This window comes from Tachysurus fulvidraco, chromosome 18 (genome assembly GCF_022655615.1).
Source record: "Tachysurus fulvidraco isolate hzauxx_2018 chromosome 18, HZAU_PFXX_2.0, whole genome shotgun sequence".
Lineage (NCBI taxonomy): Eukaryota > Metazoa > Chordata > Actinopteri > Siluriformes > Bagridae > Tachysurus > Tachysurus fulvidraco.
Genome location: NC_062535.1, coordinates 18,467,344 through 18,484,843, shown reverse-complemented (window position 1 = coordinate 18,484,843; position 17,500 = coordinate 18,467,344). Strand labels below are relative to the sequence as shown.

At 39.3% G+C, this 17,500-nt stretch overlaps 1 protein-coding gene across 1 annotated transcript in view; it reads left to right on the top strand.

The window, feature by feature from the left end:
* Positions 1-17,500, top strand: part of LOC113643844 (mucin-6-like) — a 193,561-nt gene that overhangs the window by 89,034 nt on the left and 87,027 nt on the right. Inside the window, exon 7 of the mRNA XM_047803533.1 lies at positions 500-577. Coding sequence (XP_047659489.1) covers positions 500-577 — 78 coding nt within the window. The remainder of the gene's footprint in view (positions 1-499; positions 578-17,500) is intronic.

Below are 17,500 nucleotides of genomic sequence, written 5' to 3'. Positions count from 1 at the left end.
ACTCTTACACACACACTAATTCACACACTCACACACACACACACACACACACACACACACACACACACACACACTTCACACACACACTCACTTACGCACTCATGCATACACTCACTCTTACACACACACTAATTCACACACTCACACACACACACACACACACACACACACACACACACACTTCACACACACACTCACTTACGCACTCATGCATACACACACAACACACACACTCACATTCATTCACACTCACTCACACACTCTCACACACTCTCTCTCTCACACACACACACACACTTCACACACACACACTCACTCACACACACATTATGGTAGAGAGATGAATCTGTGTGAAATGGCAATGTTTTGTAAATGAAGTTAAATGTATTAAAAGTCTTCATTTCCTCTTGTGGAGACTTTTGTGATGTTCTGTACAATAGACCTGATTTAATAAGGGTGTAAACTCAGAGTGATAAATGGTCTGTTTCCTTTCTTCCAGTTGATCCCACCATCAGTTCTGTCTCACACACCACACACTTCACTCCAACCCATGGGGACACGACACATTCAGTAACAGGTATAAACTTTTTTACCTGACTTCTTCTTCACATTTCTCTCACATCATTAAATCTGTCTCTTTTTTATTTCAGATAAGTTACTAACTTATACTACCCACAAAACCCCCATCACTCCCCCATCTCAGGGTATGTAGAATATCTACCATGTTATTTTAAACATGCTGCTCTGCCCTGTGCTTTAACAACTATCAATGACAATTTATTTATATAGCACAATTAATTACAACTTCTGTACAAATATCCCATCAGCCATACGCTTTTGAACATAAAAATGTCTTTATCCTGGACTTAAAAATATTAAGAGAAGAGGCTTGTCTAATGGACAGTGGCAAAGCGTTCCAGAGCTTAGGGCAGCAATACAGAAAGCACGATCTCAAACCATTCAGAGATTAATAAACTAGGTGCAGAATTTTAACATCCACTATAAAACAAACAGGCAACCAATGTAGTGAGTGTAAAATAGCAGTAATATACTCCCTCTTTTTTACCCCATACAAGAGTCGAGCCGCAGCTTTTTGGACTAGCTGCAAGTGGGATAAAGCTGTCTGGCTGATCCCAAAATAAAGCCAGTTACAATCAATCAATCACTCAATCAATCAGTCAGTCAATCAATCAATCAAATTCTATTTATAGAGCACCTTACAACAGCCAAAAGGAGCACAAGGTGCTTTCCAGTAAAACAAAAAAAAAAATTTAATCAAAAAAATAATAAAATAATAAGAACACAATGAACATAAAACAGCAGTTGAAACAGGGTCTACGTGTTAAAAGCTTGTATGAATAAATGAGTTTTCAACAGCGATTTATAAACACTCAGCATAGTGATGGATCGTAAGTGTGCTGGAAGTGCGTTCCACAGCTTTGGTCCCTTGATGGCAAATGACAGGCCTCCAAACTTCTTATATTTGTATTTGGGAGTGACCAGAGAGGTATGTCCAGAGGAGCGGAGAGATCTGGCTGGTAGATCTTTATTAATTCTGTGAGGTAGGCCGGGGCCAGACCATCGATGGCCTGGAGTTACAGTAGTCCAGCCTAGATGAAATAAAAACAGGAATTACTTTTCAAAATTTTTAAACGAAATAAAGGGCTTAGCTTTCGAAAGAAGACGCAGCTGAAAAAAGCTTTGACGACTGAATTTATTTACCAGGATTTTTTACCCATGATTTCAAACACAAAGACATCCCTCCCAGATCTGTCAGGAAGTAACTGTAGACCCATTACCATGACTTCATTTCCTTTTAACCATCAACATCACAGCACCTTCTAATGATGAACATGTCACAGAATACACACATTACAGGCAGAATACACACATTACTGACAGAATACACACATTACAGACAGAATACACACATTACAGACAGAAAACTCAATTTAGGCCAAAACATTCATGGCAGTTATATAGGCTAAATAAATAAATAAATAAATAAATAAATAAATAGTGAAATCCTGAGGAAAAAAATACTAAGTTCACAATATTAAATTTCCATCTACATTTTAATATATACAGTCATGTGAACAGAATTAGGACCCCATCAAAACCTGTTTTTTTTTTTTTTTAATAGTTAAATATATTGGCATTTAAATATTACTTTAATATTATTGAAAAAAATCAAGTAATAAAACTAAACAAATAAAACCAAAGAAGTCTTTTTCAAATGATCTATAAAATGTCAAATAAAAATCTAATTTGTGAGTAAAATGTACTTAAAATGAATAAAATGACCTACAGGTGTATCACATCATGTGTAAATTATTAGAACATTGTTACAGAGCATTTTGAAGAAGTTTTGTCTCATTTAAACCTCAGATATTTCGTTTGATTTGCTCTTAATTGTTGAAGTGAGAGGTTTCACCATGGTGAGATCCAAAGAGCTCTCTGAGGCCTTCAGAGCAAAGATGTTTATAATGTTTGTTGATGTTTATGAGTCTGGTAAGAGATATAAAAAGATTTCAAAAGAATTTATAATCAGACATTCCACCGTCCGGAAATCATTTACAAGTGGAAAACATTTAAAACACCTGCCATCATGGACAAGTCAGGACGTCCAAGTAAATTCAACCTGAGATCAGACTGCAAGATGATTAAAGAGGTCTCCAAAAAACCCTACAATATCATCACAGGACCTACAGCAAGATTGTGCTCCAGTTGATGTCAAAGTGCATGAATCTACAATCAGTAACAGACTGAACCACTTTAAATATCATTGGAGGTCTGAAGGAGGAAACCTTTACTGTCTAAGAAAATTATGAGGACAAGACTGAAGTTTGACAAAGAACAGAGAGAAAGGCCAAGATGTCAGTATTACAGTCACGGACATGGACTGGGATGGCATGGTTCCGGCGTGTTGCTAAATACTGCTCTCTAATACTGGACCCAATTCAGCACATATATCTAAGAGCACAGCTCTAGGGAATCTAAATCGGCTTATTAGCCAGTCATCTTCATGGGCCAGGAAATCATCATGGTCCCTGAAAACTCGTTCTCTCCTTATTTTGCCATTGGCAATCAGTGCCATCATGAAGCATTACATACATTACATTCCATTTATATGTTTCTAGCAATTAGACTGATCGTTAACACCTTGACAAAATCACAGAATTAATTTGTGACGTTTTTATTAATTTGTGAAATTTAAGACGAAAATGTTATAGTGAACACTTCATGACATGCTTCTTCGTGACGGTTTTGTAATGAACACCGTAATAGTTAGGACCGATGATGAGTAGCGATTGTGCTTCATGACTGTATTTGCAGACTTTGACATTTTATGATATATGTGCATTAAGGAAAATATTCTGCAGTTCTCTAATAAATGGGTATTTCATGCTATTCAGTATCACATCGTGCACAGTCGTGCCATCTCCTCCTGTGCTCCCGTTGTGGCAATTTGACTGTATTTGGCAGCACTGATTATTCATTCATTCATTCATTCATCTTCTACCACTTATCCGAACAACTCGGGTCACGGGGAGCCTGTACCTATCCTCAGGCATCATTGGGCATCAAGGCAGGATACACCCTGGACGGAGTAGAGCTGATTAGTATCATTATTATTTTATTTTTAATACATTTTGAATTACGTTTGGATTTTACTAGATGTATATAGCCTAAAACAATTGGCACAAATAACACTGTTGGATTTAATCTTCATGATAATCTGGATATAACGTATGAAATGGAGTGAAAATTAAATGTCATTAATTCTTATAATCGTTCTTCTCACGTGAATTTTCTACAATCTAACTTCAGTTCACGACCTCACCATCTGTGTCGCCAATTCCCTTTGTCTCCAGAATGTACGTACGCACGTCTCAAAGTTTGCTTAATTTTCCCGTCAAGTTTTTATAGATCACAACCTTTGCGTGAAAACTGGCGTACGCACATTTCCAGCCCCGTTTTGTGCGTACGCTCGCTTTATAAATGAGACCCCAGGACAGGACTGGGAGCCAGGGTGGTGCCACGGGTCGAGCCAGGGACCATAACGGAGTTGGCGGCCAGGGTGGTGCTGGAGGTGGAGTTAGAGACCAGGGCAGGACTGTGAGTCAGGGGGGTGCCACGGGTCGAGCCAGGGACCAAAGCGGAGTTGGCGGCCAGGGTGGTGCTGGAGGCGGAGCCAGAGACCAGAGCAGGACCGGAGAGCAGGGTTGTGCCGCAGGCAGAGTCAGAGACCAGAGCAGGACCGGAGACCAGGGTTGTGCCGCAGGCAGAGTCAGAGACCAGAGCAGGACTGGAGACCAGGGTGGTGCCGCAGGCCGAGCCAGGGACCATAACGAGTTGGCGGCCAGGGTGGTAGTCTGAGCCTGTAAACAGGGACAGGAGGTAGAAGGGCTGGCAAATCCAGTGAAATGAAACACAGGACAGACAAAACAGGAACATTAATAGGTTCAGGGCAGGCAGAGAGTTCAGGGAGTTTGGGTGTCACCATGTCGACTGCGTTCTCCGACTCGGTCGACCCGGCCGGTTCGGCTGGTTCTGTTGACCCAGCTGGTTCTGTCGTCGTTTCGGATTAGAATAGATTTGCAGTCTTGATGAAATTGAGGTTGTTATGGTTTTTCTTGTTGTAACAACCTGACTACAGGAAGGAGAGGATGACCAGAAATTAAAACAAATAATGCAGTCATTCAGCAGTTTTAAATCTGGGGAGATGATTCCTCCATCTGTTAGGAGAGAAACACATATCTACAGTCAACCAAAAGTGAGATTTAAAATAAGGTTTGATAAAATAGATCAAAACAGTTCTAGACATTTATTCACAATGAGTTTTTAGGGATACTTACAAACCGAAATTGAAGGGAGAACATTTTAATTTGTAATGAGTAAGCTCTGACCCCCATTCACATCTTAAGGGAGATTGAAACTACTCCTGGTCAATCAGATGATAGAACTACTAAGACCAACACTATAAGATCAACAATTTGCATATCATCTGTATAATAAGATAACAATGCTATTGTGTAACATTGTTGATCTTATTATACAGTGATGATATGCAAAAAAAAAAAGGTTGCACCAGGGTGTACAGCGTGAACGTTAGATTCAGTGTTAACCCTGGGTAAAGTAGGAGTAGTGTAAAAACATCACACAAAAAACACAAAATTGTTACAATACATTCAGTATAAATGGGCAGAATATAGTTTAAAATATTGTGACACATTGTGTGTGTTTCCCCCTAGTCACGACTGTCATGCCTGTTGCTCTAGTGCTGCTTCTCATTGGCCTTTTATCAGCTGGAGTGATATGGTGGAAAAAAAAGACCCAAGGTACTGCAAACAAACAAGCACATTTTAATTTATATTCACACATGTTAAAGTGTTAATGTCTTTTATTTTCAAACCAGTGCAGAAACAACCAATGCAGCCAAAGTCACATGAATTAACTTTCTCATGCTTATTTACATGAGAAAGTATGAAAAAGATGTGAAAGATATCACTGAACCCACAAAACAACCAATCAAAAGTCACACAAACTATAAAAAGCAGTACAGCAATTCTTCAAAGATGCATAGTGTAGATAAGATATTCATTAACACATGGAAATATACAGTAGTTCCTCCACACTATGGATGTGAAATGAATGGATTGTGATTTTGTTCATTGTCTTTTGAAAATGTGATTTAAAGCAATCTCTTCTCTCTTCAGGCTCTGGAACAATGACACAATCTTCCAGACAGGTACAGGCCAGTGATTTGTTTCAGATGTTACTTTCACAAACAATTTACTTACAAACATTTTAATGGATTTTATTTTCCATTTCAGACAAATGAAGATTATGAAAATGATCAAAATTTATTTCCTGTTCAAACAAGAGAAAATGTCAGTTTACCTGAATCTGTCTACATAGGTTTAGACCCAACCACCAGCCAATCAGACTCAGTCTACCAGACTCTGTCAAGTACAAATAACCAATCAGATTCAGTCTACCAGACTCTGTCAAGTACTAATAACCAATCAGATTCAGTCTACCAGACTCAGTCAAGTACTAGTAACCAATCAGATTCAGTCTACCAGACTCAGTCAAGTACTAGTAACCAATCAGATTCAGTCTACCAGAATCTGTCCCATATCAATAAACATTAAGATTCTGGATACTTCTGTTCGCCTACCAAGTGGACTGGTTTGAGCTGTCAAACTGATTAATGTAACCCCATTGTCTGTTTCAACCTGCAAGTTTGTGTTTATTTTTCCTGTGAATTTACTTTTTTGTGCTTTGGATCATTTCAAATGTTTTTTTTTTTTTTAGTCATGTGAATTGCGAGAGTTTCTCTTTGAAGAAATTCAGCTCATGTCTGGCTTTATTTTCAAGCCTGGCACTTGATTCCTGTGGCTCAGGCCATGGCTCATCATGGGGCTCAACATTGGCAGAAATTGAGAAAGGGAATCATCTTTCTCTCTGCCTTTCCTGTAAGTCCAAAGGTCACATTTTGGACTTGGAAGCTTGTTTCACAATTTCTTCCTAGCAAAACAACAACCTAATGTTGTCTTTTGCATCCTTTGAACAGTTGGTAAAGTTGACATCCCCAAATCAGATTTAAACGATATTTGCAACTTTGTAGTATTGAATTTTAATTATTTTTCATATTGCCCTCCAACTTCTTTAATGTAAATCAGTCCAATAACAGGCTCTAAGCAGGATCTATGAAGCACTTAGCATGTATGATTCAACATCTTTAGATCTACTCAATAATAATTTTCAAAGGACAACTGGTTCCAAATAATTCAGAAAATATTTTTAATTAACCATTTGCATTAGACATATTGTAATACAATTTGGACTAACATCAGACTTTTTAAGATTAAAGCTGACAGATCCCACATGATAGATGACAGCAGTCTCCCACAGCTCTGCTGCATATGTTCTGGACATGACACATGTTCTAGACCCTCTCTGGGCTTTTTGGAGAGATGGTATAGAGTCATCCCCATTTATTGTATTGTTTATTATGGCCAAAAAATGCAAAATTAAGAAAAGAAAATGGCAAATTAAGATACATTTACATTTACAGCATTTGGCAGACACCCTTATCCAGAGCGACGTACATAAGTGCTTAAATCTCTAACATTGAATACATTAATGCTGGCTCACTAGGTTACATACTTAAGATATCATGAGTTTAAAACATTTGTTCAAAGTTATGATGAAAAAGTGTCAAAGGTTTTTTATTTATTTATTTATTTATTTTAAGAATGCAAAAGATAAGGAAAGAAGTGTTTCCTGAATAAGTAGGTCTTCAGCCGCCGCTTGAAAATAGCCAGTGACTCAGCTGTCCGGACCAGGGGAAGTTCATTCCACCACCTTGGTGCCAGTACAGAGAAGAGGTTTGTAGTATACTTGCCTCTTACCCTGATAGATGGTGGAACCAGTCGAGCAGTGCTGGTAGATCAGAGGGTGTGGGGTGCAGTGCGAGGAGTGATAAGAGCTTTGATGTGAAAGGGAGCTGGTCCATTTTTGGCTTTGTAGGCCAGCATCAGTGTTTTGAATCTGATGCGTGCAGCTACTGGAAGCGAGTGGAGGGATTGCAGCAGCGAGGTGGTATGCGAGAACTTTGGCAGGTTGAAAACAAGCCGGGCAGCTGCATTTTGGATCATTTGCAGAGGACGGATTGCGTTCATAGGTAGACCTGCCAGCAGTGCATTGCAGTAATCCAGTCTAGAAATGACAAGAGACTGAACAAGTACCTGAGCAGCCTGTGACAAAAATGGCCGAATCCGTCTGATGTTGTAGAGAAGAAACCGACATGAGCGAGTCACATTAGCAACATGAGAGGAAAAGGACAGTTGATTGTCTATGGTTAGCCCAAGGTTGCGAGCTGTGCCTGAAGGGGAGATCAGATCATTGTGCAGCGTTGTGGATATAGCAAGATCATGACCTGGGGATGATTCAGCTGGGATGATCAGCAGTTCAGTTTTGCTAGGATTGAGCTTTAACTGATCAGCAGTCATCCATGATGAAATTTCTGCCAGACATGCTGAGAGCCGGTCAGAAGCTGTGGTATCTGAGGGTGGGAAAGAGAAGATAAGTTGTGTATTATAGGCATAGCAGTGGTAAGAGAACCCATGTGAGGAAATAACTTCACCCAGAGAGTGAGTATACAGGGACAAAAGAAGAGGACCAAGTACTGAGCCCTGTGGGATGCCAGTGGAGAGTCTGTGTGGAGCAGATTTCACTCCCCTCCATGGTACCTGATATGAGCATCCTTCCAGGTAGGAAGCAAACCATTCCCAAGCTGATCCGCAAATCCCCAGACTCCTGAGGGTGGATAAGAATCTTGTGGTTGACCGTATCAAACACTGCTGAAAAGTCAAGGAAGATAAGGACGGATGACAGTTTGGCTGATCTAGCAGCATGTAGCTTCTCAGAGACATCCAAAGGGGAAGTCTCTATGGAATGAGCTGCTTTAAAGTCAGACTGGTTGCGGTCTTGGAGGTTGTTCTGTGAGAATGAAGTGAAGATGAAGATACTGGTCTTCTGTTCTCTTCTGTTTAGAAGACTAAGACTGATTAAATGGAAATAGCCTACTCCCCTGATATTCAGTCACAGGATAAGGGAAGTCATGTACCATCTTAAGTTGGAGAAAATTAGATATACAGTAAGAGGGTCTACTGGGGCATTCGCTAATGTCTGGTAACCTTTCTTACCTTTTTTTGAGGAAATGAAAGGTATTGTAAAGGGGGTGGGGAATATTATTCATACACGTGTCATGTTGTTTATTTATTGTTATTATCATTATCATTATGTCGTTTCCTTTATAGACATCTGATCATATACATTATGTTCTGTATGATTATGTTTATGTTTAGGGTTTGGGGGACAGAGAGTTTAGTTTTGTATACCTTTGTTCTTTTGGTATAAATTGAAAAAAAAAAAAAAACACAATGGATATTGTATCAAAGTAATTTTACACAAATATAAAAATATAGAATAAATATGAGGAAGAAACCCTTAGAGGAATCAGACTCAAAAGGGAACTCATGCTCATTTGGGTGATGCCTGAGAGTGTGATCATATATAATGTCCTTTCAAAGACTGTATATAGTCAAGTGGGATTTTGGAACCAAAAGCTATGGAGCAACTTATAGGTCAGGATAATTTCTGAGCTCATTATTGATATAAGACTAATTAATTCCTGCCAAAACGTTTAAAAACCTCAAATCAATTCAATTTTATTTGTGTATCACTTTTAGCAATGGACATTGTCTCAAAGCAGCTTTACAGAAATATAAAAATATAGAGTTAATTTTTTTAAACAAAGTCTTTTTATTGATTTAGTTTGAGTTTAACATTTAAATTAACACAGCAACAAAGAACACCACTCCCCCCACCCCATACTGGATCAATAAGAAATATAAACAATAGTCAGGCCTCTATGTAACATCATACAATTCTTAACACAGGTATGTGTAGACAATTACACAAAATTGTCAATTGACACATTTTCAAAATAAGACATAAATGGCATCCACATGTTATAAAACTTCTCAACCGACCCTTTTATACTGTATCTAATCTTTTCCAAATGTATATGACACATGACCTCTCTAATCCAGAGTCCATATGTCGGTGGGCGTGAATCTTTCCACCTACACAAAATAAGTCTTCTAGCTAGCAGAGAGCAAAAAGCGATCATGTTCACCTGGCACCTGCTAAAAGAGGCATCCACCTTGATCAACCCAAATAATGCAATCAAAGGGCATGGGTGCACAGTTTTCCCACATATTTTGGAAAATGCATCAAAAATAGATGATAGCCAATATCCATGAAGTTTTGAACAAGTCCAGAACATGTGGAGAAGTGTAGCGGGTGTTTGCTTGCAACAATCACATGCATGATCCAAGTCCAACTTTATCTTGGACAGTTTATCCTTGGACCAATGTAGACGGTGTACTATTTTAAACTGAGTGACAGCATGTTTCAGACACACCGAAGATGAGTGAATATTCTGTATGACCTTTTGCCAGACCACGTCCGATATGTCTTCATCCAAGTCAGATTCCCACCTGTGTTTCAGAATTTCCAGATTGGTCACATGGAATGAACTGAGCAGTGTGTAAATCCTACTCAGGACCTGTTTAGTGTCTATTCTACAATCAAATATCTTATCCATAAGGGACTGAGCTGGACACTGTGGAAAACAATCAGAATTGGCCATAACAAAGTTTCTCAATTGCAAATATCTAAAAAAAACTGTGCTTTTTTTAAATATTAAATTTCTCCACCAGTTGTTCAAATGAGGCAAACTTATTATCAATGTACAGATCATACAGTGAACGTAGTCCATTCAAAGCCCAACTATCAAAAGCTTCATCAGTTACCGAAGGGATAAACATGTGGTTATTCGCCACAGGGGCAGCAAATAATAACCCGATGGAACCGAAAGACCGTCTGCACTGATTCCAAATCTTAACTGTGTGGACAACAACTGGGTTAGAAGAGGATGTTTAAATTGATTGTTTAAAGGGTAACCAAGAGCAGAGCAATGCTGTAGGAGAGCTGGATGTAATTGAGGCCCTCTCTAAAGTCACCCAGCTTGGTGTAGAAGTGTCCCTTCTCAACCAATGCAACCACGCTCTAATACTAGCTGCCCAGTAATAGTACATGAAATTAGGAAGCGCCATGCCCCCCAAATTTCGGGGCAGTTGTAATATATTATTGTTGATCCTTGGATGCTTTTTATTCCAAATAAAGGATGATAGCTAGCTATTCAGGTTGGAAAAGAATGATTTAGAAAGAAAAATTGGCAGGGATTGGAACAAGTAAATCTTGACTAAATTAATCCTTCCCCCCAGGGAAAGAGGCAAGGATTCCCAATGAGCAATATCTTGTTTAAAATTTGCCAACAAAGGATGATAATTAGCCCTATAAAGATTCTTAAAGTTGCGTGTAATCCAAATACCCAGACATTTAAATTTTTCCGAACTGACTTTAAATGGGACTGTGCCAGTAAGTTTCCCCTAGGGAGAGGTCACAGGCATTATCTCGCTTTTCTGAATATTAATCTTATAGCCAGAAAATTTCCCAAATTTACCAAGTAAGATCAATAACTCAGGGATACTAGACAGAGGATCCGAAATAAACAACAGCGTGTCATCGGCATAAAGAGAGACCTTATGCACAAAGCCCACACGATTTATATCTTTAATGACTAAACTCTGCCTAACGGCAATAGCCAAAGGTTCAATCGCCATCGCAAATAAGAGGGGCGAGAGCGGGCATCCCTGGCGTGTACCTCGTTGTAATGCAAAGTAACTGGATATATTATTATTGGTACGTACCGCTGCCATTGTGGAAGAATAAAGCAATTTTATCCATGATATAAATTTAGGGCCGAATTTAAATATTTCTAAAGTCTTAAAGAGATAACCCCACTCAACCCGGTCAAATGCTTTTTCAGCATCAAGAGAAAGTATCACCTCATTGTCTTTGTGTCCGAGTGGAGTGGGAGCATACAACACACCTAACAGTCGTCTAATGTTAAAAAAGGATTGGCGATTTTTCACAAACCCTGTCTGGTTAGGTGAAACAACAGTGAGAACTACCTTCTCAAGACGTTTTGCCATGACCTTTGCGAAGATCTTGAAATCCGCATTCAGAAGCGACACTGGCCGGTATGAACCACAATTTAAAGGGTTTTTATCCTTTTTAAGTAGTAAAGAGATGACAGCTTGACACATAGATACTGGAAATGACAAGTTTACAGAAGACTCATTGAAAACTGACAGTATTAAAGGAGACAGCGGTTCTGAAAATGTCTTGAAAAACTCGGCTGGAAAGCCATCCGGTCCTGGGGACTTGCCACTTTGCATGACTCTAATTGCAAAAAGTCTCACATTTACCGAAATATCTTTTTCCAATTCATCAGCCAGATCCGGACTTATGGCGGGAACGTTTATACCTTCAAAGAAGGTCTCCAAATCAGACTGATTAGAAGATGAATCAGAAGAGTATAGTGACTGATAGAACTGACTAAAACATGAGTTAATTTTCTCATTGTCTGAGCATTGAATACCTTGGCCATTGATTATAGCTGAGATATTTTGAGTAGCTGATCTCTGGCGTAGCTGATGTGCGAGCAGACGCCCCGCCTTCTCACCATGTTCATAGTACGCATGCCTTGATTTAGAAATCAGGTACTCCACTTTTTGGGTAGACAGAGTATTAAATTCAGCTTGAAGTGACATACGTTTCTTGACTAAATCTGGTGAAGGGGAATGGCTATATTCCCTGTCCACACGTAATATCTTGTCTGTCAACAATCTTAACTGTTCAGAGCTTCTCCTCTTCTTGTTAGCACAATATGAGATTATCTGACCCCTTAAATAGGCCTTTAAGGACTCCCAAACCGTAGAAAGCGGCATTCCCGGGGTTTGATTAACTTCAAGGAAGAATTTAATTTCTGCTCTTAAAAAACTGACAAAATTCTCATCTGAAAGTAGTGATGAGTTAAATCGCCATGGGCGGTATATTGATTGAGGATCTGAAAAACACAATTTCATACTGAGGGGCCCATGGTCTGAAATGACTATGGCGCCATAGTCACATTCCCTCACCAAGTGTAGAATTCGATTGTCGATGAAAAAATAATCAATTCGGGAGTACGTCTTATGAACAGAGGAGAACAATTAATATGTCCTCGAGGTAGGATTGCGAAAGCGCCACACATCAGCCACACCATATGTTTCCAGAAATGATTTGATCGACTGAGCAGACTTAGTAAGGGTCTAGCGATGAGAGCACACAATTAGTATCTCCACCAATTATGAGACTGTGTAGACATATCTGGCATATTAGAAAATAATGTGTTAAAAAAGGTATAATCATCCCAGTTTGGTGCATAAACCGAGACTAAGACAACTGGAAGTGTGTACAATTTCCCTACCACAAGAACATATCGTCCAGCAGAGTCTGTTTGTACACTAGAAGCAGTGAATTGTATGTGTTTACCAATCATGATGGCCACTCCTCTTGATCTAGAGTGAAAATTTGATTGAAACACCTGACCAGACCATTTTTTACGTAGACATATACTATCCGCTAAACACACATGGGTCTCCTGTAAAAATGCAATGTCTGTATCAAGATGTTTTAAATGCGCTATAACTTTTCTACATTTTAAGGGACTGTTGAAGGATTTAACATTCCAAGTCACACAGTTAACTGGATATTCAGACGAATGCCTAGTACCTTTCTTGTTAGCCATGTCAAAACTATGTACAATCATACATACACATAAGATCTTGACAAGAAACAACCCAATGGTATACAAATCCAGTATAATCCCACCCCCTTCTCCAACAAAACCCAGGAGAAAACAAAACCTCACAACAAAAAAATCCACACATTATAGTGCTTATATTGAGGAACATCACTCTAACTGCTAGGGCTCCTGGCTGGCCCCCAGATGTAATTAAAAAAGAAAACACCAAAAAGAGAGAAAGAAAAAAAAGTTATACAGTAGTGTTCTCAACGAAAATAATATAAATGTAAATGTTGACCCTCTAAAATTAGTTAGTTGTAAACAAAGTAGTCTACTATCATCCCCTAGCAAACATTTTCTGGATGCAGACAATGTACATATTTCGGGATATAAAACAATTGTGACGATACAAGTATGCAGCCTAAGGAAACCCGATTCACAGTCAATGTCCTACATCTGTCGCCAAGATAATATTCTCTTTCACATAAGCCATGGCCTTGTTTGGATCAGCAAATTCTTTGTCTTCTTCTCTGTGGGTGCTACGAAGACGTGCCGGAAAAAGTAATCCATAGCGAACACCCTGTTGGTTTCGAAGAAGCCTCCTCACGTCTGTGAACGCTGCCCAGGCTTTGGCCACGCTTGCAGTGTAATCAGAAGAATTGTAATATGCGCATCATTGAAACGAAGTGGGCCACGAGTGCGTGCACGGCACAGAATCTCCGCACAGTCTTGAAAATAGTGTAACTTAGCAACAATTACTCTTGGATTACCACCTGGTTTCTTTCGTCCTGGGGTACGATGTGAACGAAAGCGGCTCTTTCTCAAGTTGTAGCACTTCAGTTAGCATCTTGGCGACTACTATGGATGAACTGGAATACCGAGAATCCGCACGTTGCACCTCCTCATTCGGCCCTCCAAGTCCTCACATTTCACCTTTAGCTCCTTTAGTTCAGATTTCAACTCACCCACTGTACTCTGTAGGGCGACCACCTCATCCGACCATTTAGATAAACCGCCTTCTATATCGTTGACACTCGCTTTGACTTGGTCTAACTCCAAGCGAAGCGCCGCGGTGCTGTTTATTATTTCAGATTTCACCGCTCGTAATTCGCTCTTCAGAAAGTTAAAGTCTTCTGCAAGGGCATACTTTAGTTCTGATTTAATCACCGCTGAAATATCAGACTTCAGTACGAGAAGTATTTCAGACTAACAAACCAGACGTATCCATTTCGCTGGAATTTGGTGAGGGTGGAGCCGATTCACTCCTGGCCTTAGAAACATTCCAGTCCGAGGAGGCGTTCGGTCTATCGCCCGCAGGTCCCGTGTACTTATATTCTAAGATTTGTCGCCATTTTCATAGTTTTTAGTATCGACTTAGCAAGAGGGTCCAGTACTAAAACTTCTGGTGTCGAGTTTCGAAATAATACTTTCAGAAAAAACACTACATTAGGTAAACATGCCAGGAGCCCTGCCAAACGCGACTTACTGCCTTGCCGCCAAAGAACGCCCCATATAGAGTTAATTTAAAGTCAATAAATACTGACCCAGTTCACTGCTGTAATGAGGAGGGATCGGGATCCATTCGCAGCAGTTTATTACGATAAACACAGACGAAGACAAACAAGCGATGATCAGGACGGGCAAAAACACAATGACAGACAGGAGGCAAAATCGGAGTCAGAAACAGGCAAACAATCAGAAACGTCAGCATCAGAAAACAGAACAAGAAGTTCAAGTGTGGTTAAATAGGAAGCAGAGATGAGGAACAGGTGGAGATGTAATAAGGAGGAAGGGTGATTGATGGGAAGTGCTGTCCGGAAGCGCGCTAATACTCCGGGGACGCGTCTCTAAGGCGACGCTCGGACAGTGGTTCGTTGCTCGTGACAACTGCCCAGTCATTTTTAGCCGGAAATATTGTTGTGTTCACAGGTGCTTTAGTCACTGGTCGTCTGAAGGGCATTCCCACGGTGTCGACCTGTAACACAAGGTATATATATTTACAACCATTTAACAACCATTTAGTCAGTTAAGTTTATTGATTATAAATATATAATGTATTGTGTGCTGTTGGTGTGTGTGGCCATGCTGGCCATGTTGGTATAAAGTCATATGATAAACTCTGGGATGAAGAGACCCTCCTGACTCACTGAGTACGAATTCTGAGTCGAGGTGCCAGTTTTCTTTGTTTTTCCTCTGAGTTCTGAGCTTTAGTCAAACACAGCATGACGTCCTGATTGGCACACAGTGATCCTGAAATAGACTCCTGACTCACTGTGACTCTGACCAGGATGAAGCACATGTATATATCACAGTACAGCTACTTTAACCAGCCAAAAGCTACTCAAATACATTGTTTTATTTTGTCTCACTGCAAATAAACATATGATGTCACTTTGGATGTAAAGACTCGTGTCAGTATTTAAATATATTTACTCTGTGTGTGAATTCTGTAACCACATGAATGTTTTTACGAATAAAGCACAACCTTCTGCTGCAAAATCACAGTCTTGAAATTTGATTATTCACACTTTCTGTCAGGATTTCTGCTTGGACATTCTCTGCTGGAACTTTAGGGGGCGCTCTGGCAGTGTGTCTTGTAATAATCACCTGGTTGTAATTGGTTTTATTATTATGTGTATTTATTTCCTCCACATTGTGTTTAGCTTCGTCGGGTCCTCATTTTTGGTCGGCTTCTGTGTTTCGGTTCATGTTTCCTGTATTTATTTTTTGAGTTTTGTTTATAAAATCTGTTTTTATTTTGTATCTATTTTTACAGCTTTTTAATAGACGTGCTCTGAATGTAACTGACAATGTAAACCCACAGTTGTAGCATAAAGAAGAAGGAAATGGTGACAATTCTGTTACAAAGCGCACTTTATGATAGAGGATATCATTCAGTCATGAAGCTGAATATTTATATTAATAAAATATTTAATAATATTTTCAGAATGTTTTTAGATTGTATTTAATGTGATTAGAGAAAAATATTTTGTTTTCTCTCTTTCTTTGTCTGAGTATTTGCACTATTTCAGAAGAAGTGACTAATACCAAAACAACAGCAACACTTGTTAACCACATCCACTTCTGCTGACATTACTTTTTGCTCAGCAGTTGGACATGAGAGATTTAACTTTTGAGTATATATTTAGCAGTAAGGAGGTTTTCTGGAAGTGTTTGATTACAAATGTCAGGGAAGTGTTTTATAATCACTACACAGGAAGTGACACATCACCCATGTGGTGTATGAGTATGTTGAGTGGTGGTTAGAACATCTACTAATATGATAATTAATGATGTAAAGTGTTTGACATACAGCTCACAAGAACAGCTTCACTCTTATGTAGTCTGATAGAAGTGACAGAAGGCCTCGACTGCACTACAAAGAACAAGATTTGTGACGTTCTTGTACTTGAGCAGAGTTTTGATCCACATAATGATGTCATTGTATTGCAGAAGATCTCAGGAAACAAACAAAAACATTACTGTCTGTTCCTTCGGTTCACATAATGTCAAGTTCTTCACTTTATGACCATCACAAGCCATTATGGGCTTTAATCTTCAACAAGAATGCAGTGATTATTGAAGGTCAAGGTTTTGCTCTAATGTAGAAATCTAGTTTCAGACTGGTACATTTTACAAACTATTATATACTCAAACTCTCTACAGACTGAGAGGAAAAACAAAGACGTGACATCACAGTTACATTGCAGTACACAACTCCACTGGTCATTAGTTTAGTATCAGAAACATGTTTTCTGTTCTTTTGTTTCTGTTACATTGACAGCAGCTGTTGTAACAACGACACTCAACACTTCACACAGACTTGCTGAGTGGTTTTCTGTCAGCAGCTCAAAAGTGGAAGTGGACATGATGTTGCTTTCTACTAACGCCACACAAAAAGACGCCCAGTCACAGAGACAAGGACAGTGCTGGAGTGTCGTATAACTAATATGTTATTATTAATATTTTCTGAGTCTGGATTTAGAATGAAGATCCTCCTCATCTTCACCTTCTTCCTCACTCCAGGTAAGTAAAAGCGCTTCACATTAATCTTCATTGTAAGTGTAACATTAAAGAATTGGACATTTAGCACAGACCTTGTATTCATGGGCTCCTGTGTTTAATGTAGTGAAGTTCAGGGCTGCTAAGACTTTGTGTTTAGCTTCAAAAGCACACAGAGGAGCTTCACTTCACTTAGTGCATGAAGAAAAGTACATGTTTAAGTGA